We start from the raw sequence: 23,417 nt of genomic DNA on the forward strand, positions 1-23,417 counted from the left end.
TGAAGCATGAATGAAGGGCTAAATTGGCATGTACCTAACAATAAGGATTCTTTGTCAAATGGTAGATGGAAAGCAGTAATGTTATATATGTGATAAACTATGAGTCGCCAAAAAGCCTTGGCGTGTGCACAAGTCCCACCAACAGTGCCTATACGAACCAATTTCACCACAACCCCTCCAGCACAGTGGGGATGCCGATGGGTGTATATGATGTAATTTTTGTGGCCTTTCTTCTCAATGGGAACATTGAGACTTCATGAAAGACTTCTAGAGAGCCATCCTAAAGAAGCCCATTGTGGACACAAATTATCTGAATGACTATTGTCTTTTTGGTGCAAAGTACTTGAGTGAATGGTGGCAATGGAACTGTGGGCTTGGTTGGAAGAGATGGATCATCTTGACCCATTTCATCATTCTTTTGGACCTCCTTTGATCCTGTTGATCATGTTAGGTGGTGGAAGTTTATAATTGGGGATTCCCATTCCGGACTGAAAGGAGGTGCTGCCTGAGTTCATGGGGATGAGATGGTCTTTTAGATATGAGGGTCCTAATTGATGAAGAAGCCCAAGTTCTGGCACTTTAGAAGTGAGAATCAGTACCTTGAATTGAACTTAGAATCAAGTAGGAAGCCCATGTAGAGACTTCAGAATGAGTGCAACAAAATGTCTAGACCCATCATTTCTGACCTGTATTCTGAGCCAATTGCAGCTAGGGGTGTGCATTTGGCTATATCCAAGCTGATAACATAGCCAAAAAATATCTTATTGATGTTGTTCGACTATTCATTCAGCTGAATATACATTAAGTATTCTTTCAGCTATCCAAAATAGCTGAGCTCAAAAAATCCTGAAAATATTCAGGATTTTTCAGGACCACTGGATAGCCAAAGTTAAAGAGATTGCAGTTCCTTTAAACACCTTCAGGGTGAACTCGCAGCTTGGAGAAGGTATTTAAAGGGACCAGGATCCTTTCAAATGCCTTCCCCCTTCCATTGAAAACAATAGAGGATGGGAGCACCTTCTTCGGGGGCCCATAGAATTGGATTCCTTGGTTCAATCTTTTTGAAACTTGGTGGGGTTTTGTTTTTAGGAAATAGCCTCACGGATACCCCCTGGATCAATTCCCCATTATACCATATGGGGGCTAGTGACTGTGATGGTGCCCATAGGGTATAATGGAACAAAAAACCTTTAGGATTTATGAAAAATCCTGAATCCAAATACCGTACCAATATTGGGATTCGGGAATATTGGAAAATACTGATTTTTTTTCTTTTGTTTCAATATGCTCAAACCTGAAAAATACCAGGTTTTTTTTTCACACCCCTAACTGCAGCTTCTAAATTGACTTCAAGGGCAGCTCCACATAGAGTGTGTTATAATAGTCTAGTCTCAACATTACCATAGTATGGGTCAGCATGGCTAGATCAGCTAAAAGGAATATAACTTTTGTGTTAAGTGAAACAGAAGAATGGAAGATTTAGCCCAATCCCGTCAGATCTTGGAAGCTAATCCGGGTTGGTATGTGGATGGGAGACCACCAAGGAAGGTTCTGTCAAGGAAGGCAATGGCAAACCACCTCTGCTTCTCACGTGCTTTGAAAGCCTCTTGCTAGGATTGCCATTAAGTCAGTTGTGATTTAACAACACATATATACATACCTAAGTGAAACAGAAGGAAAGAACAAGCCCTAGCCTACAAAACTTAAGGATGTTTTCAAGGAGTAAACCCCATTGAATAACATGGGACTTACTTCTAAGTAGACCTGTTGAGGATTGCTCTTTTAGCCACAGTGTTAATTTGTATTTCCAGGATAAATTTCAGGTCAACGCTTCCCCTAAACTCTTAACCTAGTCTGTGAAACAAAGACTCTCTCCCATCTAAGGCAGGCAGCAGAACTCCCTCTAGAATATCAGCCTTCCCAACCATCTTCTCTGGATTCCATTTTGGCTTGTTCTCCTCAGCCACTGGTTCCCAGGTTGTGGATTAAGGTGGAATTATCTTCCCTTCAAGTATTTCTCTAATTTAATTTGTTTCAGGCACCTGGTCAAATCATATTTATCTACTGAGGGACGTGAGAGATGAATGGCTTTTATGGTGCCATTATGACTGAATGATTATCCTTCTTGAATTATATATTGTGGCTTTATAGGCTTCAGTGATGGGTATTTTATCCATTGTTGGGTGCGCACTGAAGAACTAGATTTCATTTGTCAACAGAATAGATTTTACTTTGTTCGCGGCACGAACTTTATTGTTGGGTCCATATGGTGGTTCTTGGCCTCAGGGACCTGTGGTAGAGGGGTGCACATAAAACCTTCTATGTTTATTCTATTCTGTTGAAGCAACATTGTGGCCTCTGTGCTAATGTCGAAATATGTACCCCGCCGTATCCAAGGTAAAGGAAGACCTAGTCTTATATCCTCATCTTACTGTCCAGAATTCTCAGCCAAATAGTTCCTCGAACAGTCCCAGAGCGCATCCACACCCAAGTTTCCCTTCCTCTTTGACTGCTTGCCAGATAGCGTTTTCCCATCCTCATGAGCACTGCCTGTCCAAGGACACAGTGTCCTTCTGCAGGAAGACATGTCCCCTCCAGAACAGTGGTGAAGCCTTGGCGAATAGGCCTTGCTTTTCTGCTGCTGTTCACTCCGCCCTGCCAAAGGGCTCATTCATGTTTAAACCAATTTTTAAGGCCGTTTCAGTGGCAGGAGTTTGATTCTCCCTCCAGATTCCTTCTGGGGGTATGTTCCTGTCAGGAAAAAATACTGAATTACATGCTTGCTGAAACTGCGTGAACTGGATTTCGAGCCAAAAAAGTTTCGGTTTTGTTTCAGCCATAACAAAGCCACCATAGTAAGACACTTGAAAACACAAGTAAAAACATCAGGAAACCTTTACAAACGGTGATAACATGTCACTTATTTTGCTTATCTACTCAAATAAGGTTTTTTCCCTACAAGCACGTTATCAAAATAGAGAGGGAGTCATGTTACATTCATACACGAATTACAGTTATGCCCAGTAATAATTTTTGTGAGTATATAGCTTTTTGTAGGGATGTGTTCCTTTCGGGTAAATCTGGTAACATTTTACCATCAAAAAAAGTTAAACTCATTATGAATTCTTAGTAAATCTGGTAACATTTTACCATCAAAATCTTAGTAAATCTGGTAACATTTTACCATCAAAATAAGTTCGACTCATTATGAATTCTTAGAGCCGAGGACTATACAGTAGGGGCTGGCTGTACCCATCAACCACGCCCCCGACTTAGCTCTAAAGATATTAGTGACCTTTGAGGTCACTGACTGATTCCATTGGGCTTTGAGCTGCTCATGTTTTTGTTTCAGAGGTATGTGTGGAATCCACAAGCCACGGTCTTGTGGATTAGCACGTTCATCTCTTTGAGGATGCTGGATTGCCCCAGAACCAGCAGGCTGATGTGAACCATAAACGAGCAGAAATCATGAGAATTCATGGCAGAAGGAGGGAGCAGAGGATGTTAGGGGAAGACACTTTTCCATCTTCCCTCTGCTGATTGTCTCTTTTCTGAGCAAGTCTCCAAAGCAAGACTCTGTACCAGGTGTGCCCACTTATGGACCCAACAGGGGCCAGGGATTTCCCAGCCTGATCATTTTTGGTACAGAGGCAGTGAACAGTCCATGGTTTAGACCCGGTGGGTGTTTCTTCTGTGCGGTAAGGACAATGGGGCTGATGGTTTGACAGTCTGGCATTTCGTATGGTGGGATTGTGATGTTGGCTGTCTCCCGGGAAGAAGCTCTTGGAAGCGCCAGTGCCGTCATGGCGGAAAGTCCACTCAAGACGGGAGTTTCCCTTTACCCCGTGCTGTTCCAGCTGCTCTTTCCATGCTGTGATTTCAAAACAAATGAAAAAAAGTGAAGTAAATGATTATAGTCGTTTAGTTCCTGAAACTGAAAGGGGAAAGCAGTGGAGTTACTACTATAACCATAATGCATTTGTTTCTTTGTCCTAAAGCAGTGGTATTCACTGCACGGCTCATGGAGAGCCACTTTTGCAATGACCTTCAACCAAAAGGGCCACATTTACTTCCATCCCTGGAATGAGACTTGAGCCACAGGGAGGCTCACAGCTTACCTGTTCCTCTGGTGGCTTTTTCAAGGTGGGAACTATCTGCCAACCACAGACTCCACTGGGCAAGGGCATTGCCCACTTTCATGAAACAGGTGTCACATTTCCTGAAACACATGTCACATTGGGGAATGGTGCTTGGAAGAGCCACCAGTGGTATATCAAAGGGCCACATATGGCTCCCGAGACCCTGAGAATCATTGCCCTAGAGCCTGTCTCTACCACTGCCACGCATTCCCTTCCCTGCTGTGCCTTCGCCTCCTGCTTGCCTCCAAGGTGCACCATGTCCTGGAGGAATGTTGTTTTGGCATTCAGGCAGGCATGCTGAGGACAAACATTCCCCATGGTGTACCAAAGTGCAGTGCTGCAGCTGTACTGAAAAAAGCTTTGAAGGCTCCAGAAAAGGCAGGAGGTGGAAGAGATTCTCCCCTGTCCATCAACTGGCTGAAGAGCCAACCCATTGCCTAATGCCCCAGCAGGCCGCATCCTAACCGAGGGTCGGTGGTGGAGAAGGTGGCGTCATTCCCAATGAGAACAAAGATGGACAAAAATTATTGCCATCATAGCTGACTTATGGCAACCCTTTAGGGTTTTAAAGGCAAGGGGCATTCAGAGGCGGTTTCCATTCCCTGCCTCTGCATAGCAATCCTGGATTTCCTCGGTGGACCCCCATCCAAAGGAGCTGCGGTGGCTCAAGTGGTTAAGGCGCTGAACTGCAGGCTGTGGAAGGTCGGTAGTTCAGCTGTTCAAGACCCAGGTGCCGCATGACGGAGTGAACTCCCGTCTCTAGTTCCAGCTCCTGCTAACCTAGCAGTTCGAAAGCAAGAAATTGCAAGTAGATAAATAGGTACCACTTCAGTGGGAAGGTAACAGCGTTCCGTGCGCCTTGGTGTTTAGTCATGCCGGTCACATGACCACGGAAACGTCTTTGGACAGCGCTGGCTCTTCAGCTTTGAAACGGAGATGAGCACCGCAACCCTAGAGTCGGATTCGACTGGCTTTCGAGCAAGGGAACCTTTACCTTTACCTTACCCCCATCCAAATACTAACCAGGGCCAACCACTGAGATATGATGAGATCGGGCTAGCCATGGCTACCTCTATTTTCTTCCTCAGAGACAGAATAGTTCTCACCACAGCAGCAACCGAGCTCAGGCTGGGAAATTCTGCCTCGGAGTAGAAAGCAGGTCCAGAAAATAAGGGAGTGAGTTGAACTGCAGGATATCTGGTTCCCCCCTTCCTCCTGGCATAATATAGCTGAATTCTTCTCTTGTCAAGGGCATGTCTGCGATGGTTCCTCTTGGCTCAGCGAATTAACATGTGCTAGAAATGAGGGGTGGGGAACCGGAGGGACAGGAAGGAGCTGAATTTAAATTTGGATGGAATATGTGATTATTTTTTTCCCCTGGCAAGTCTAATGAGTTTTTTCTGATGTTAGAAACTCAAGGCTGCCTTGATTAGCCCCATACATCCTCAAACTATCTAAATCCAGCCCTAAGGATATGCCTATGAAGGTGCTCCCTATATTTCTTCTTCCATGCCACAGCGCAAGATAGTAAGTTTAATTGCCTCTAAAAGGTCCGTTTTCTGCTGCCTGCCTGAAATTTGGCAGAAAGGATCCATTGGGTGAAGGACACCTCCCCTTTTCTAACCAATAGGGTATGAAATTAAAAAATGTTTCAGGGAGAACAGTGTTTCCTGTTGAAATAAATAAACAGAGTAAAGAATATGAAAAGCTGCAGTAAGAATGACAACGAAAACAAATGGAATTATTAAAGAACAGTACAGTCCCAGTAAAATTTCTGTGTATGTCCCTGTTCCAGTCCTGAATTTAACTATTTCCATGGCACCTGCTGACACTTTTTCTGGTGCCCACCAAGTGTGTTTAGAAAGTGGGCAGGGCCAGGTGGCACTTTTGTCCAGCAAGGCCACTGGAGATTTGGTTGGCTGTGCAGATTTCCGCAGGCTCAAAAAGGTTGGAGACCCCTGGGTTAGACGGTTGATTCGTTTTTGAGTTTGTCACAAAAATAAATGTGCAAGTGTGCAACAGTTTAAGGCAACTGAGATCTTTCTGGCCTCTGAATTGTGCTTCACGAAGTTTCGTTCACGGCAACTCGAAAATTCTTGCTGGAATCTTGAAACTGTGTTTTAAGAGAGTTGCCTGTGGATTGCGGGGCCTGTACTGCACTGTGTAAGAAATAACTTCTTGGGGCAAAAGGTTTATGAGAATGTGTAAAGGAGAGGACATGCAGTCTTTTGCTTTTCGGGCAGATCACTTAATGCCTCTGTTTCTGCATAAATCGTTCGAGTAATAAGATGTCTTCCTCGTTTTCACAAAAAGAAATCTGGGACACCACCAGTGATTATACATTCTTTGGGTTGTTTGTACATAAATGGTAAGTTTTGTCCCTGTCTGTGGGTTGATGGTTTTCATTAAGATTGCTCTGCGCTCCAAAGATACACACCAGGACTTGCGTTGACATTAAAGGGAATCATCTGTACTCAGGGAGGAGTGAATACAGGCTGTATTGTTTGGCCGCTTGCGAAGCTGATCACATTTTCAGTGCCTTCCAATGATGTCTTGTTTCAGAGTATGTAACTACTTGTTCAGCATCAAGGGATATTGTTTTTTTGCAGCTTTCGTTTTCCATCCCTGTTTGTTGTAAGGAAATGTCATTTTGCCTTTGGCACTGTTTTGTTTTTAAAATTATTTCCGAGTTGCAGTGGACGAGTGAATTATACTTAAAAATGTTTGCAGCAGACATTGACTGCAAATTGCTATAGCTCGAACAGTGCAATACTAAACAGAGTTGAGAGCTTGGTGTGGTATAGTAGATAGACAGGAGGAGGAGGATTTTATATCCCACTTTCCTCTACCTTTAAGGAGTCTCAAAGTGGCTTACATTTGCCTTCCCTTCCCCTCCCCACAACACTTTGTGAGGCAGGAGGGGCTGAGAGAGTTCTGAGAGAACTGTGGCTGGCCAAAGCTCACCGAGCAGGCTTCATGTGGAGCAGTGGGGAATCAAACTTGGTTCTCCAGATTAGAGTCTGTCACTCTTGACCACTGCACAAAGCTGGTTCTGCAATGACTGGGTTCAAATCCAATTCCAATTCCAATATCCTTTATTGGCATACAAGGGTTCAAATCCCTCACTTGACCATGAAAGCCTGCCAGGTGTCCTTGGGCCTGTAACAATTTCTCAGCCTAACCTAACCTACCCTCACAAGGTTATTGTGGTGGGGACTAAGTGAGGGGGGGATTTACGAAAAGCTGCTTTGAGAGTCCCTGATCCAGGAGAAAAGTGGGATGTAAATAATAAATAAGTAAGTAAGAGTTATAAACCCTTCTTAAATCCATTAAATTAGTGGGCATAGAAGAGTATAATTCCCCTGAAGATTGCACTGTAAGTAATCTAATATCGTTCCATTTGGGATTGCTGAATGAAACCCAAGTCACTCAGTCGTTCTTCATTTGATTCAGGGTTGCTGTCATGTTGGCCCCTCCCCCCCCCCACACCTGTAAGCTGTCCTGTTATTTAACTGTCTTTTAAATTTGTGCTTTGTTTTTGTTTTCCAGGGAGGAAAATCCTACACCGGACCCTGTGCTGGAAGAGACTGTAGTGGAGGATGTGAATGTTTCCCAGAAAAAGGAGCTCGTGTGAGTACTGATGTTTGGTTACACAAAGAATCCTCACACTTCTGCCCTAATGGCTAGGCCCAAAATGTGGTGAAGTCCAGAGGACATAAGGTCTAGGTATATGGCTGCTCTCTGTCTTTTTCTTCAAACATTTAAATACGAACAAGACAAACTGAATTAGTAAGCCTCTTTTGTACCAAAATATAATATAGTTTGTCCCTGCACTGTTATGTTGGATCAGGGGTCCCCCACGTGGTGCCCACGGGTACCATGGCAACCGCCGACACCATTCCTGGTGCCCACCAAGTGCTTTTAGAAAGTAGGTGGGCTTCTACCCAGCAGGGCTTCTCATTGGCTGTACAGATTAAAAGGCATCGGAGGGGAAGGGGAAGGGAAAGGGAAAGGAGATTGTAAGCCGCTCTGAGACTCCTTCGGGTTGTGAAGGGCCAGGTACAAAACAATCTCCTCCTTTTTTTCTGTCACAGGTGCCTCCATTGTAGGAAGATGCTTAACTTGCCACCTCCCACCCTTTTGTGATTCATCCAGGCCACCACAGCAGCCCTTTTATGGTGGAGCCTGTTCTCAAAATCCCAGAAGCACTCACAAGCAGCATTCACTCTAAGCTGAGTTAGTGTAAGCTAGCTCACAGTTTTTTTAGCCTCCAGCTTGCACATTTTTTGCCTTAGCCCAGGAAGGGATGGCTCCGGAGCGAACTAATTTCTGCAGTAGCCAAATCGCTCCCTCACAACTTTAATGCCGGTAGCTCACAAAGTAGAATCTTTGCTCACAAGACTCCACAGCGTAGAGGGAGCATTGCTCACCAGCTGAACAAAACTGAAGACCCCTGTGGGTTAAGTGTTAGATCGCGCTAACAAAGGAACCGTAGAGTGATTCAGCAAGTGATTCAGCTTTATTTAGAAGTAACGAACAAGCACTAACTCAGTAAGAAACCAGAACAGAAAACAGTGGGAGCTTATGCTCCTTTTAAACATAACCGGGCTAATGTAGCCACGCCTATTTACAAATAACAACCAATGAGATTGCTAGAATAAAGACCAATGGGAGTCTTTCCCTCCTAGGGAATGGTATCGTTCTGATTGGTCGCTGTTACGAAGCGACCAATAGGAAGTTCGCTCAGAGGAGCCCTGGTCTGGCTCGAAGCTTAACATGGGAGTCCTATGAGGTGATTCATGTAATCATTTCAATACATTACAATTCCTCCCCCCTAAGTTAAGCCATCATCCCAATTGTTTTATTATTTACAAACATGCAATCAACCTTTGTACATCAGTTATTCCAACAGTATTTACACTCATAGTCCTTCAGATAAGTCGGCATTTGCCGCGAACGCTGGGACCTGCGGAGCGGTGCAGGCTCCATGGGCAGACAAGGTTGTGGGTCAGAGTGGGGTTCACTACAGCCTGGATCAGGCACAGACTCGACTGGGATTTCAGCCCCGCACACAGGGTTCTGCCCTGACTCGGGGACAGTACCGGGCCTTTCGGTACTCACCGCCTGCTCTGGGGGTGTCCACTCGACATCAGGGGATTCAGCCGTCGGAGAGTCAGCGCTGTCCCTAGCCCAACGTCTCCTTAACTGATCTATGTGGCGCCGCCATATTCGACCGTCAGCTAACTGCACCACATACATTCGAGTACCCACAGAGTCGGATATAACCCCAGGAAGCCATAAGTGCCCGTTTGCATAATTTCGTGCGAAAACCTTGTCCCCTTTTTCAAACATGCGCACCTTCGGTTGCGCCGTGGTACGCTCGGATTGCTCTTCAGTGAGGTCTGGGTGCATTCGGTTCAAACGGGTCGTGAGTCTCCGCCCCATTAACAATTCGGCCGGACTACGGCCTGTAGCACTACAGGGGGTGGTGTGCTGCAGCAAAAGAAAGGAGCCCAGCCTCTGGCTCCAGTCCCCTTCGTCCATTTTACCCAGGGCCTCTTTGGCCGTCCTGACCATCCGTTCGGCTTGGCCATTAGATGCCGGATGGAAAGGGGCCGAAGTCATTTGGCGTATGCCATTACTCGTGAGGAAGAGCCTAAATTCCTCAGACACAAATTGAGGCCCGTTGTCACTGACGATGACGTCAGGCAACCCGTGGGTGGCAAAAAGTCGGCGGAGCGCATGGATCACAGCAAGTGATGTGGTCGATTTCATATGCACGACCTCCAGCCATTTGGACATAGCGTCCACCACAATTAGGAACATTTGCCCTTGGAGAGGGCCAGCAAAATCTATATGCAATCTGGCCCAGGGTTTACCAGATGACTCCCAGCCTTGGGGTGTAGCTTGTGGGGGATCGGGTCTGACTTGCTGGCATTTGGGACACCCTCGTACCCATTCTTCGATCTCTTTGTCCAGCCCCGGCCACCAGACATACCCTCTGGCCAACGCTTTGGTGTGTACCATACCGGGGTGACCCTCGTGCAGCGACTCTAACACTCTCGTCCTGAGTTTGTCAGGAACCACCACCCTGTTCCCCCATAATACACAGCCCTTAGAAATGGATAGTTCATTTTGACGGCTTTTGTAAGGGCCGAACTCCGGTTCAACGCTTCCAACCGGCCACCCCCTCCAAACCCAGTTTAATACTCGGGACAGCACGCTATCCTTGGCCGTGTGTGCTGCAATGTCCCTGGATGATACCGGGGGTCGAGGAAGCTCCTCAATTGCCAAGACCTCACAGGCGGGGGCAGGGTCTGCGCCAATGTCCGGCACCGGGCACCGGCTGAGGGCATCCGCATGCCCAATCGCTTTCCCAGGCCGGTGCTCTAAGTCAAAATCATAAGCCTGCAAAAATATCGCCCATCTAAGCATGCGTGGGGACATGATGTTTGGCAATTGCTTATCGGGCGCAAAAATCCCCAGTAGCGGCTTGTGGTCAGTGACCAGCAAAAATCGTCTGCCAAAAATAAAATCATGGAACTTTTTGACAGCCGCTACCAACGCCAGACCCTCCTTGTCTATCTGGGCATAGTTCCGCTCTGCCGCAGATAGTGATCTAGAATAAAAAGCGATAGGCGCTTCGCTCCCATCAGGCATCAGATGGCTTAAAACTGCGCCTACTCCAAAAGGTGAAGCGTCAGCAGCTAACACCAGGAGCTTGTGTTCATCATAATGCGTGAGTACGGCATTAGATGTCAGCAGCTCCTTGACTCCCACAAAAGCCTTTTCCTCGGCCTGCCCCCACTTCCATTTTGCCTCCTTGTGCAAAAGCGCGTGCAAAGGGGCCGCCACTGATGCCTTATGCGGTAAAAACGCATGATAAAAATTCAGGAGTCCTAAAAAGGATTGGAGCTCCTTCTTACTCACCGGCCTGGGGGCGTTTTGGATTGCAGATACCTTCTCATCCGTGGGGTGGACTCCCTCTGCGTCAATGCGAAACCCCAGGAAGTCCACACTTTCCACCCCGAGCGTGCATTTTGAGCGCTTAACTCTGAGACCGGCATTTTGAAAACGCCTGAGGACCTCTTTAACCCGGTCCAGTAGTTCCTGTTCAGACCCGCCCGCAATCAGCACGTCGTCAAAATAGGGCACTGTGCCAGGTACCCCCCTTAGTAGACGTTCCATGAGGCCCTGAAAAATCCCAGGTGCTACGTTGACCCCGAATTGCAGCCTGTTCACTTTAAAAGCCCCTTGGTGGGTTACAATTGTTTGGGCCTCGGCAGCCTCCGGGGTGACAGGCAACTGCTGGTATGCCTGGGCCAGGTCAAATTTGGCGAAAATCTTGCCACCCCCCAGGGAAGCCAAAATGTGGCTTATTACCGGGACCGGGTACGAATGTTGCTGCAGCGCCTTGTTAATCGTACATTTGTAATCGGCGCATAGTCGTATGGACCCATCTGATTTGACAGGGGTTACGATCGGGGTCTCCCATTTGCTGTATGGTACTGGCTCTAAAACCCCTTGCTCAACTAGTTTGTCAATCTCTTTTTCCACCTTATGTTTGAGAGACACAGGTACTTTCCGATACTTCAACCTAATAGGTTTGACTGACGGATCTAAGTCAAACGCAACCGGGGGGCCCTTGTACCTCCCCAACCCTTCGGCAAATACATCAGGGAACAGGTCGTACAGCATGCCCCATTTATTTTCAGACATCCTGTTAATCCCAGAAATACCAATGCCCAATGGCTCAAACCAATCTAACCCTAGCAGGTTAACCCGGTCTCCCTCTGCAATCAGGAATGACAGTTTAACACATTTCCCCTTATACTCAACAGTAACAGAGTCCCGTCCGGCCAAGGGAATTCGGTTGCCCTGGAAGTCGGACACTCTGGTTCCCGCAGGCTGGAGCCGCCGCCGGCTTCGGTTCGGGAACAACTGGCGCCAGGACGCGGCAGAAATCACCGTCACGGACGATCCTGAGTCCACCTCCATTGTACAGGGTCGGCCGTCGAGGAGTGGAGTCACGGTGATCTTGCCCTGGCTGCTGGTGCGATTTACGGCCGATGCGCTCGACAAGGTCGCCGTCAACTGGCAGCTTGCTTCCGATGCTGAGGAACGGGTCTTGCCTTGGGTGCTGACTGGAGTGCCCCTCTGCGCTGACCGGTTGTTAGTTGAGGGATCCTTCTTTGCTGATCTGCAGACTCTGGCCAGATGACCACGCCGCCCACACGCTCTGCAGTCGACATCACGAGCCCAACAGGAGTCGCGCTGGTGTTTCCCGCCACAACCGGAGCAAGGCTTGACGTTGGTAGTCTTCGCTGGGGTCCGCTTGCCTCGAACCGCGTTGACGTCATCATCCGCGTCTTCGCCCTCGCTGTCTCGTTGAGCGTGTATACTGGGCTCTGCCACCCGCTGGCGGACCTCCTTCGTGGACTTCTCCGCTGCTTCCGCGGCCATGGCCTCTTCGTAGGCCACTGCCCAGGTCAGGGTGGTGCGGGCGAACAGCCTCTGTTGCAGCCTTTCATCTTTGAGACCGCAGACGAGACGGTCTCTGAGGGCTTCCTCCACGTTGTGGAAATTACATGGCCGTGCGGCTTTGCGAAGGGCCGCCACGAAATCTGCGATGGTCTCGCCTCCGGCCTGGTTCCGCTTGTAAAAAGCGTGCCGGCAGGCGATCTCCGACGGTTGTGGAGAATAGTGAGCCTTAAGCTTCTCCGTGATGTCAGCGTAGGTGACAGTCTTTATATCAGTTGGGGCCACCAACGACCTGGCTATGTCGAAGGTCCCCTTCCCGCAGGAACTCAGGAGGCACGCCCGTTTCTTGGCCTCGTCTGTAATGTCGTGTGTCTCCAGATGGAACTCGAACCTGGATAGGTAGGAGTCCCAGTCTTCTGAGGAGGGTTCGAAGCACTCGAACTTCTGGCTTCCAGCCATCGTGGGAGACTTGTGCACCGGAGCTGGTGGCGCCTCCGCCGGATCGGCTGCTGTGCTCTGCTCGCTTTCTTCCGAGTCCGAAGTGTGGATGTCCGCAGGGCTGCCTACCTGCTCTAACATCCCACCTTCGTCGCCAATTGTTAGATCGCACTAACAAAGGACTCTTAGAGTGATTCAGCAAGTGATTCAGCTTTATTGGAAGTAACGAGCAAGCACTAACTCAGTAAGAAACCAGAACAGAAAACAGTGGGAGCTTATGCTCCTTTTAAACATAACCGGGCTAATGTAGCCACGCCTATTTACAAATAACAACCAATGAGATTGCTAGAATAAAGACCAATGGGAGTCTTTCCCTCCTAGGGAATGGTACCGTTCTGATTGGTCGCTGTTACGAAGCGACCAATAGGAAGTTCGCTCAGAGGAGCCCTGGTCTGGCTCGAAGCTTAACACGGGAGTCCTATGAGGTGATTCATGTAATCATTTCAATACATTACAATTCCTCCTACAGTGCCCACTGCCCTGTGTCAGAATTGCAAAGGTGCCTGCAGGCTCAAACATGTGTTAGATCTTTCCAGATATTAGGAGGTGGAGGTACTCATGTATGTGTATAAGGGGAGGGGTAGGAGTCTCCACCCCCCACCCCCCATTTTCATACATGGCTAGAGCCTGTGTGCTTAGGAGGAGGATTGTCTCTGTGGAATTGGAAACACTGCTGGGGGTCTCGTCAGTGTTCCCTCTAAGCTGTGGAGTCTTGTGAGCGAAAATTCTGGTTGGTGAGCTACTGGCATTAAAGCTGTGAGCGAGCGATTTGGCTGCGGCATAAATTACTTTACTCTGGAGCCATCCTTCCTGAGCTGAGACAAAAATGTGAGAGCCGGAGGGTAAAAAACTGTGAGCTAGCTCACACTAGCTTAGCTTAGAGGGAACGCTGGTCTTGGTCACGTGAAGGGAACTGTTTGTGTGTTAATGAGTTCCGATAAACCTGTATAGGTTGGGGGGGGAGTGGATCTTTCTGTTGAAATCCTGCCCCCCATGCACATTCATTGCCCCCTTGGAATATCTCTCTGGAAAGGGATATTGTTAGACTGAATTGTCAAAGATATCTCTCTTTACTGTGGCACAGCAGCTCTCTTTCATACAACAACACTGACACCCCCCCAAGATCTAAATACCTCTTCGTAGCCTCCCATCCCACAGTCCAGAGTGTCTTCCTCCTCATGAGTAAGGATCCACATACTTGGACTCAGCTGTTTGATACCTGTTGCTTATTTTAAAAATGTATACCTCTTTGTAAGAGAACATTGGGTTAATTAGAATAATGCAGTTGTCAAATCGGCAGCGTTTTATTACGGGGTTTGAAGTGCTGTGGAGATGGTGTGGGGGGTTTGGGTTTTTTTTTTTTAACCAATAGTAAGCTAGACTTAACAGCTGTAACCATTCGGGAAGTGAACAAAACCATGTATTTGGCTAATTTACCTAGTGCATTTTTTTAAAAAATGATCTTTGGATATGTAACTTTCTCCAGACCGTAACTGGGTCTTCTCAGAATCTTCTAGCAATGAACACTGTCAACTGTATAGCTGCTTGCCTCATTAATTCATTTAGAAACTTCAGAGGCAGCGTGAATTAATGGAGTGTTTTGATCTTACCATAGAGAGTGAGAAAATAGGGCCTATTGAAACGCTTTCTTTGTAGTTTCCATGTGAGTCATCTGTCCAGCAGTGCTTGAGTTAATCAGCCCTTCTTTGGATAATAAGGCCTAATAATGAAAAAGAGCTCCTTTGCAGAGAGGTTGCTGTTCCAATCAGGGCCTTTTTGTGGTGGGATCCCCTCCCTTTGACGATTGTATTAATTAAGATAAAGGCAGGAGAGTTGATTCACATTGTTAGACTTTCCAGAAGTCATTAAAATAGTTGCTTAAATTGTTTTGCTAGTAAAGGAGCTCAGTAGTAATTTACGAGCAACATATGTGCCGCATCAACTGAAGCCGTGAAGCTTCTGTTTCGAGGAGGTTTACGCAGGGAACGCAAGATGGATTGTGGCTGGGAATATATAAAGGGAATTTTTCAAAAAAGCGCTTTGCCAACATTTGATGAAATCTTAAAGAAATATATAAACTTGGCTGGCTCTTTTGCTGCTGTTAGCAGTCTGTAAGTGGAAATATTTAATAGACGTGAAAATCCACGCTCTCTTCAGTCATTCTTCTTCCATTAAATACAGCTTTTCTCTTGTTCTCTCTCTCTCTCTCTCTCTCTCTCTCTCTCTCTCTCTCTCTCTCTCACACACACACACACACATATACCTTTTCCTGCCTAAATCTCATTCACTTACAGCATACTGTCCCAATCCCCTCATTCCAGGTGCTTCCCCTCCCTAACAGCTGGAAAAGTAGGGAACACCTGACATCTCCAATCAGATCCCTTCCGGATTTTAAGAGACAACCAGTTACTCCATTTCATGAGATGGGTTTTGAGGGTTACTAGGTCATGAGAAGAACAGGAGTCTTCGAGCTGCTTGAATTGACTTCCAACTGTAGATGAAGGAAGACAGAGGTATCTATCTTCATATATTGTTTTCTATTGCTGGAAAGCTAAGCATGTCCGTTGATCCCTAGAACCAAAACTGACATAATAGAGCATGTCTGCAGGTGGACTTGTCTCCTCTAAGGAGATGGATGGGGGAAGGACTTGTCTCCCCTGCCAATTTGAGAAAGGACTGGAGGAATTGGGGGGAGGGGTCCTGTTATTTGTAGGGGACTCGCTTCTCCCCGCTCCCTTAACTCATTTTCTGTCTCCTCTGAGGAGATGGATTGGGGAAGGACTTGTCTCCCCTGGCAATTTGAGAAAGGACTGGAGGAATTGGGGGGAGGGGTCCTGTTATTTGTAGGGGACTCGCTTCTCCCTGCTCCCTTAACTCATTTTCTCACCCAGCATATTCAGAAGTGCCATTCCTACATTACTAATAGGGCAAATGAGCCATATGAACCCTTTGAGCTGACTCGTATGCATCCTTTGAGCTGACTCATGCCAACTCTGTCTGCGAGGATTGCAGAGACTGTATTATTGCTTCACTTCATGTACAAATTTTGGGCTTTTTCACCTGCTACGGACAGTTTTGCTCCTCTGTTGCCAATAACTATTTTGTGGTGGTACAATAAAAGTAGTAGGCACACTTTATTTATTTATTTATTAGTTGGATTTTTATCCTGCCCTTTCCTGCAAGCGGGGCTCAGGGTGGCTTACAGTGATTAAAAGTACAAATAAAGCAATAGATAAAACCTTCTACATGTTGGAAAAATTGACAAAAATACTCAGATATTCAAAGTTTGCAATGGATCTTTGCTTCACTGGAGAGGAGGCATTTCTTTCTGTGTAAAAATCTTTATTTCTAAGGGAAGGGTACACAGGAAAAGCTACAAAAATAACAAAGACCTAAGGCTACACGGTCTCGCAACAACAGCAACAATGGAGATTCTTCTTCTTCTTGACCCCTAGAAGGAAATCGCCTGAATACATTAACCAATGATTGTGAGTAAACAGACTTAGATTTCCCGGGCTTTCTTTCCATTGGCTCTGAACCAGGTTTCCCTTCCAGGTCAGTCTAAACAATAGCCCACAAGGTAAACAGATTTAACCTATAGTGACTGAATTAGACCTTGCAACACACACATATTTCCAACACTACAATTATACAATGAACAATCAAATCCAGATGACCGATAAACATAGGGCATAATGCTCCTACAGGCCTATAAAATATGCCCAGAATTAAACAATGGGCAGTGGCCAATCACCTCTCAGAGTCACTGAACATACCAGGTCAGGGGGGTGGAGCAGGGGAAGCCAGAATAACAGGACACCCATCGCCTCAACCAAAGGCCCGGCGGAACATCTCCATTTTACAGGCCCTGCAGAACTGAAACAAATCCCACAGGGCCCTGATCTCAACCGGGACCGGGAGAGTGTTCTACCAGGCCGGAGCCAGAGCCAAAAAGGCTAAATGGATGTCCTTAGGGCCGGGAACTGCCAGCAGCTGTTAATCCGATGAGCCCAGTTGTTGGATGTTTGGAATCAAGAGTTGGGTGTTCAGAAGAATCACGTGACTGTGTCACTGCATCCAGACAAGGACCATGATTTGGCCCAGTTGGCAGGTCAGTGAGAGTATTAAGGTGGGGATCCCCACAGTGTATTTCCTAGTGTCTACTTGCTTCTTCCCCAAAGCAAACGCTGGCTGCCCTCCACTTCATTTGATCAAGATGTGCTTCAGAAGACTTTCCAGAGTAAATGACTGCCCCCCCATCGTAGTAGGATGCTTGGCTTCGAATCTACATTTTGTAATTGCCTCCCTGTGGCAGCCATTTTGTGATTGTTCCTACTTCCTGTGGCAGCCATTATGTGGTGGTAACCCACTACCTTCTCTCAAAGTTCCCAAAGTTCCTAGTTTGAGGACTTACAGTCTAAGGCTGTGAGAATTACTATTAAAGTATGCATGAGTGGGTAAAAGATCTGTTTACAATTACTTGAGATAACACATACGAAAAAGGGAAATTTGTATTCATGTTAACTTTCTTTAGGAGACAATGGTTCTTTGGAATTTATTTTGGGACTCCAGTTTTCAGACTTAAGTATCTGTTGAACTCCATTAAGAATCAAATAGAAAATGTGTGAATACATTAACCAATGATTGTGAGTAAACAGACTTAGATTTCCCGGGCTTTCTTTCCATTGGCTCTGAACCAGGTTTCCCTTCCAGGTCAGTCTAAACAATAGCCCACAAGGTAAACAGATTTAACCTATAGTGACTGAATTAGACCTTGCAACACACACATATTTCCAACACTACAATTATACAATGAACAATCAAATCCAGATGACCGATAAACATAGGGCATAATGCTCCTACAGGCCTATAAAATATGCCCAGAATTAAACAATGGGCAGTGGCCAATCACCTCTCAGAGTCACTGAACATACCAGGTCAGGGGGGTGGAGCAGGGGAAGCCAGAATAACAGGACACCCATCGCCTCAACCAAAGGCCCGGCGGAACATCTCCATTTTACAGGCCCTGCAGAACTGAAACAAATCCCGCAGGGCCCTGATCTCAACCGGGAGAGTGTTCTACCAGGCCGGAGCCAGAGCCAAAAAGGCTAAATGGATGTCCTTAGGGCCGGGAACTGCCAGCAGCTGTTAATCCGATGAGCCCAGTTGTTGGATGTTTGGAATCAAGAGTTGGGTGTTCAGAAGAATCACGTGACTGTGTCACTGCATCCAGACAAGGACCATGATTTGGCCCAGTTGGCAGGTCAGTGAGAGTATTAAGGTGGGGATCCCCACAGTGTATTTCCTAGTGTCTACTTGCTTCTTCCCCAAAGCAAACGCTGGCTGCCCTCCACTTCATTTGATCAAGATGTGCTTCAGAAGACTTTCCAGAGTAAATGACTGCCCCCCCATCGTAGTAGGATGCTTGGCTTCGAATCTACATTTTGTAATTGCCTCCCTGTGGCAGCCATTTTGTGATTGTTCCTACTTCCTGTGGCAGCCATTATGTGGTGGTAACCCACTACCTTCTCTCAAAGTTCCCAAAGTTCCTAGTTTGAGGACTTATAGTCTAAGGCTGTGAGAATTACTATTAAAGTATGCATGAGTGGGTAAAAGATCTGTGTACAATTACTTGAGATAACACATACGAAAAAGGGAAATTTGTATTCATGTTAACTTTCTTTAGAAGACAATGGTTCTTTGGAATTTATTTTGGGACTCCAGTTTTCAGACTTAAGTATCTGTTGAACTCCATTAAGAATCAAATAGAAAATGTGCTTTGCTCTTAAAAATCAAGAATAGTTTCAGATCAGAACATAAGAGACTTCACGAGCATTTAAGTGGAATAAACAACTGAAAATAAATTTTTAAATATCAGCCATCTTTTAAGAAAATACGAAGAGAGGTAAAAATGAATCCAAAGATGTGTGAGCATTGTCCATCAGACGTGACATTTACAAGCAAACCAGAAAATCTGCAGGTGTGTCATTTTCAAAATCATTGTACTTTTATACTTCCTAGCAGGGCTTTTTTTGTAGAAAAAGCCCAGCAGGAACTCATTAGCATAATAGGCCACACCCCTGACAGCACAGCTCATTCACATATTAGGCCACACCCCATGCCTTCTCTTGGCTTGCCTGGGTGCCCCGCAGCTGCATGGAGCCCAGGCAAGCCGGCCCTTGGACAGCCCGGGGAAGGCACGGGGAGGCATTTAAATGCCTCCCTGATCCTTCCAGGCCCCCCTGCCTCAGAGTCGCGGGGGGGGGGTTGCTCTCCAGGCCTTCCCTCTGTAGCCACCCACACAGAGATTTTGGCTGTAGTGGGCGTGTCCAACTATGAAGCCAGCCGGAACTCCGTTCCTGTGCGTTCCTGCCCCAAAATAGCCCTGCTTCCTAGTAAACAATACTCTAAGAATATTATTTTAACAGCTTCTCGATTATTAAAGTTTTAAAGAACTTCAAAATTCCACATCTGTCCTCCAGCTGAGATCACTGGCTGAGGCCCTCCACTGCATGCCTCCGCTTGTCTGAGGCATGGTGTGTCAGCATCAGAAACAAGACCTTCACAGTTGTGGCACCAAGATCTGGACACATCCTCTCTACCGAGCGTCACCTGGCACCAAATCTGCAGTCCCAAGTGAAGACATTTTTATCCTCCCCAAGATTTTGCTTGGCTGCTTGCCATGTGATTTTATTTGAGAGCGCTGTTTTTATTCCTTCCATGTTTCTGTCCTGAGCTTTCTGCCGCTTTTACTATATTTTACTTGTCCGCTTGTATTTTTATCCCGTTTTACTGTCACCTTTCTGTTATTGCTACCCAAGAGCCAGTTTGGTGTAGCGATTAAGAGCAGCAGACTTTCATCTGGAGAACTGGGTTCAGTTTCCCGCTTCTCCACTTGAAGCCAGCTGGGTGACCTTGGGCCAGTCACAGTTCTTTCAGAACTCTCTCAGCCTCTAAAAACAAGTCTAGCTCTCCACTAGCACAGCACTAAACCTGGGGCTGTCAGACCATCTCAGGATCCCCTGGGTATTCTACGCACAATGCCATACGGTAATTATTAATTATTACTGCTGGACAGAGTTTTGTCCAAGTGCCACAGTAACCACGGCAACATGACGATGTCACTTCCAGGCTCACAGGGAGCGAAATCAGTATGTCACCAGCAACATCAGCGCACTGCTGGCAATGTCATTATCTTGCCAGCAAGCCCCCCCCCATAAAGTCTCCTACCAGTTGCCGGGGGGGGGGGGGGGGGGGGGGGGGACACCTGACATTCCTGTAAACTCCAGAAAGGCTATGAATCTAGAAAGCAATTCAAGAATGAAAAACAAAACCATATCTAGGGGTATATTTAAAGAGGGGCAAAAACTTAACCCTATTTCCACTGATTCCCTCATTGCTCCTCATATCCAACTCCCTGGCCAGACTTCCCTCCTCCCGGATTCCTTTCCCTTCAGACTTGCCGGCACCCCTAACCCTACCATCTGCTCAGTCCCTTGAGGGATCAAGCATGGAACCAGCAAGGCTTCCCTTCCCCCCACCTCCTACAGAAGGGGTAGCAGGCAGAATAATCTAAACAGCCTGAGAAAATCTGCTTCGTTTTGACCTTATAGCCTAGAAATGAATAGACAAAACACAAAGGACGGTCCCCTCCTGTACTTCAGATATCTTGCATTTTTTGGGGTAGAGAAGTAATAATTTCTCTAAAAAGTAGATTTTTTTTTCAATTTAACAGGGCAATGACTTGTATATTCTGATGCTCAAGCGATATGCCATTATAGAATAAAAATGCCGTAAATAATAAAAACAGGAAGCCAAAAAAGAAAGAAAGAAAAGGGGCTGAAGAATATCCTCCCTTGTTTGTTCTGGATCTCTTTCTGGGACTTTCTTGCGTTGCTAGAAAAGGTCAGCCTCCTACTATTAATACACAGGAATTCTGCAAAAATGTTATAAATATGCATAAACAAAAGAGACTTTTAAGGTGGCACAACAAGAAGCCCGCTGTGCTGCGTGTCACTCCCAGGACCATCCTAAACAAGGTTTAGATGACGGAATTTAGCATGTATAGACACGACATACAAGGGCACATTCACACACAAATTAGGCAGCCATGCCAGACATTCAAATATTCGTTCTGATTTCTGAAAAGTCCATATTCCTCCTTGTCTTCCGACCATCCTAATGAGAAAATGATACCGAGTTAGTTGGTGGCATTCGTCCTGTTGGCACGTGCTCGGAATTCGCTGGATTGAATTCTCTTTTCCAAGCGGGCAGCATGCAAGAAATCCCAAAAAAATATCCTTCCAGTTTTGAACACTGGGCTCATCACAAACATGTTTGGCTGTGGAGATCAGGCAGCTAGTCTGGGCTAGAGGGGTAAGTCTGGCATCTTCTGCCTTTCCCCTACCGCCTTGAGGGATCAAGATAATCGAGGAAAACATCTCTTTTCGAAATCCATGAGGTGAATCAGCCAAGTAAAATGGCAAGGCTAGATAAGAGAGTCAAGCCAGACCGCTTCCTTTCCATGCACCTGCACACACACACACACACAGACACACACACCAAGAAGCTGGAAACGTTTATTTTTCAAAAGTCATCCACAATATGTATTTGGCAGCTAAGAGGCAGGCAACAGCTACGGGGAAAGCATTGTAAGTGAGAACACTCCCATGTCATGCAATACTGTTTGGGACAGTTTTGAGCACTCAAAAAGACATTTTTCGAGTGTTCGAGGATACTGTGTGCAAATTTACAACCAAAATGTGATCTGAATAAAGAGTGTTGGCTCATCCCTGTTTTCAGCCAGTATTGGTATTAGATGTATTTCAGTGAGTTTTGACTTTTTTAAGCTGCCTTGAATGAAAGCTGAGATGGAACAGAAAATGTTAAATATGCCATGTCGCACATTAGTACTGTATGTGTATACTATATAAATACTATACAGCTCAATTAATATTGTGTAAGAATTAAGAGAGCTAAGTATGAATACTCCGTTTTACAGGCCCTGTGGAACTGTAGCAGGTCCCACAGGGCCCTGATGTCATCCAGGAGCTCATTCCACCAGTACGGGGCCGCCACCGAGAAGGCCCTGGCCCTTGTCACTGCTAGCCTGGCTTCTGTAGGGCCTGGAAGGGCCAAACGGTTTTGGGAGTCCAATCTTAGTGCTCTCTGGGGGAGATGTGGGGAAAGGCGGTCCCTTAGGTAGATAGGTCCCTGACCATATAGGGCTTTAAAGGTAAGAACCAGCACCTTGAACCGAATCCGGTATGCTATAGGCAGCCAGTGCAGTGTTTTTAGGGCAGGCTGGATGTGCTCCCGCATTCTGCACCAGCTGCAGCTTCCGAATTTGGGACAAGGGCAGCCCACGGTTGCCAAATCTTGAAAACGGACCGGAGGGGGAGCGTACAGCGTGCGACGTCACTTCCGGTGACGCGCACGCCGGGGCGGAGTTCCCCCCGGGCCCGGATTCCCCGGCGTCGGGTAACAGGCCTCCGGGGCGGGGGGAATTCCGCCCTGCCGGGGGGGTTGCCAGCCCTAGGGCAGCCCCATGTAGAGAGCATTGCAGTAATCCAATCTCGAGGTGACCATTGCGTGGATCACTGTTACCAGGTCACTGCGTTCAAGGAAGGGAAACAGCTGCTTAATCAGCTGCAAATGGTAAAAGGCTGACTTCACAGTGGCTGCTACCTGGGCCTCAAGGAGGCATCCAGGAGCACTCCCAGGCTCCTAATCTCTGACACTGGCACCAACGGTGCCCCATCAAAGGTCGGGAGTGGGATCCCTACCCTTGGCCCGCTCCGACTCAGGCACAGGACCTCCGTCTTCTGTGAGAAGGATTCTACAAGCTAAGCAACTTCATTCATTGATTATTTGCTCTTGTAAATAGGAGGCACTTCCTAAAATCCAGATCTGCTTCCCTATATTTTCCACAGAATTTTTACTTAATGCAATTATACAGCACTTGTCAGTATTTTTTAAAATATTGTTTTTTTGCGGGGGTTTTTGCTTGTATCGACGTTGTGACCCAGTGCCCTAGAAGTTCTGCTTCAGGTGAGTTGCAGTGGTTAGAGTATCAGACTAGGACGATCCAGTTCAACTCCCCATTCAGTCATAAGGCCCACTGAATGTCCTTGAGCCGGCATGTCCTCTCAACCTAACCTGACTCTCAGGGTTGTTGTGGAGAGGGAAAGAGGGAAGAACTGTGTGAGTCATGCAGAACTTCTTGGAGGAATTGTAGGATGAAAACTTTAAATGGATATAAAGCTTGCCTAAGAAAATCTGCCTCTGCAGGCCTCTACT

The 23,417-nt window shown here is 46.7% G+C and overlaps 1 protein-coding gene across 1 annotated transcript in view; it reads left to right on the plus strand.

Annotated features, from left to right (window-relative positions):
* COL4A2 (collagen, type IV, alpha 2) overlaps window positions 1–23,417 on the plus strand; it is a 218,161-nt gene that overhangs the window by 43,396 nt on the left and 151,348 nt on the right. Inside the window, exon 3 of the mRNA XM_015414706.1 lies at window positions 7,689–7,769. Within this exon, the coding sequence (XP_015270192.1) occupies window positions 7,689–7,769 (81 nt within the window). The remainder of the gene's footprint in view (window positions 1–7,688; window positions 7,770–23,417) is intronic.

The sequence above is a fragment of the Gekko japonicus genome, unplaced genomic scaffold, assembly GCF_001447785.1.
Source record: "Gekko japonicus isolate JY-2015 unplaced genomic scaffold, Gekko_japonicus_V1.1 scaffold1311, whole genome shotgun sequence".
NCBI lineage: Eukaryota > Metazoa > Chordata > Lepidosauria > Squamata > Gekkonidae > Gekko > Gekko japonicus.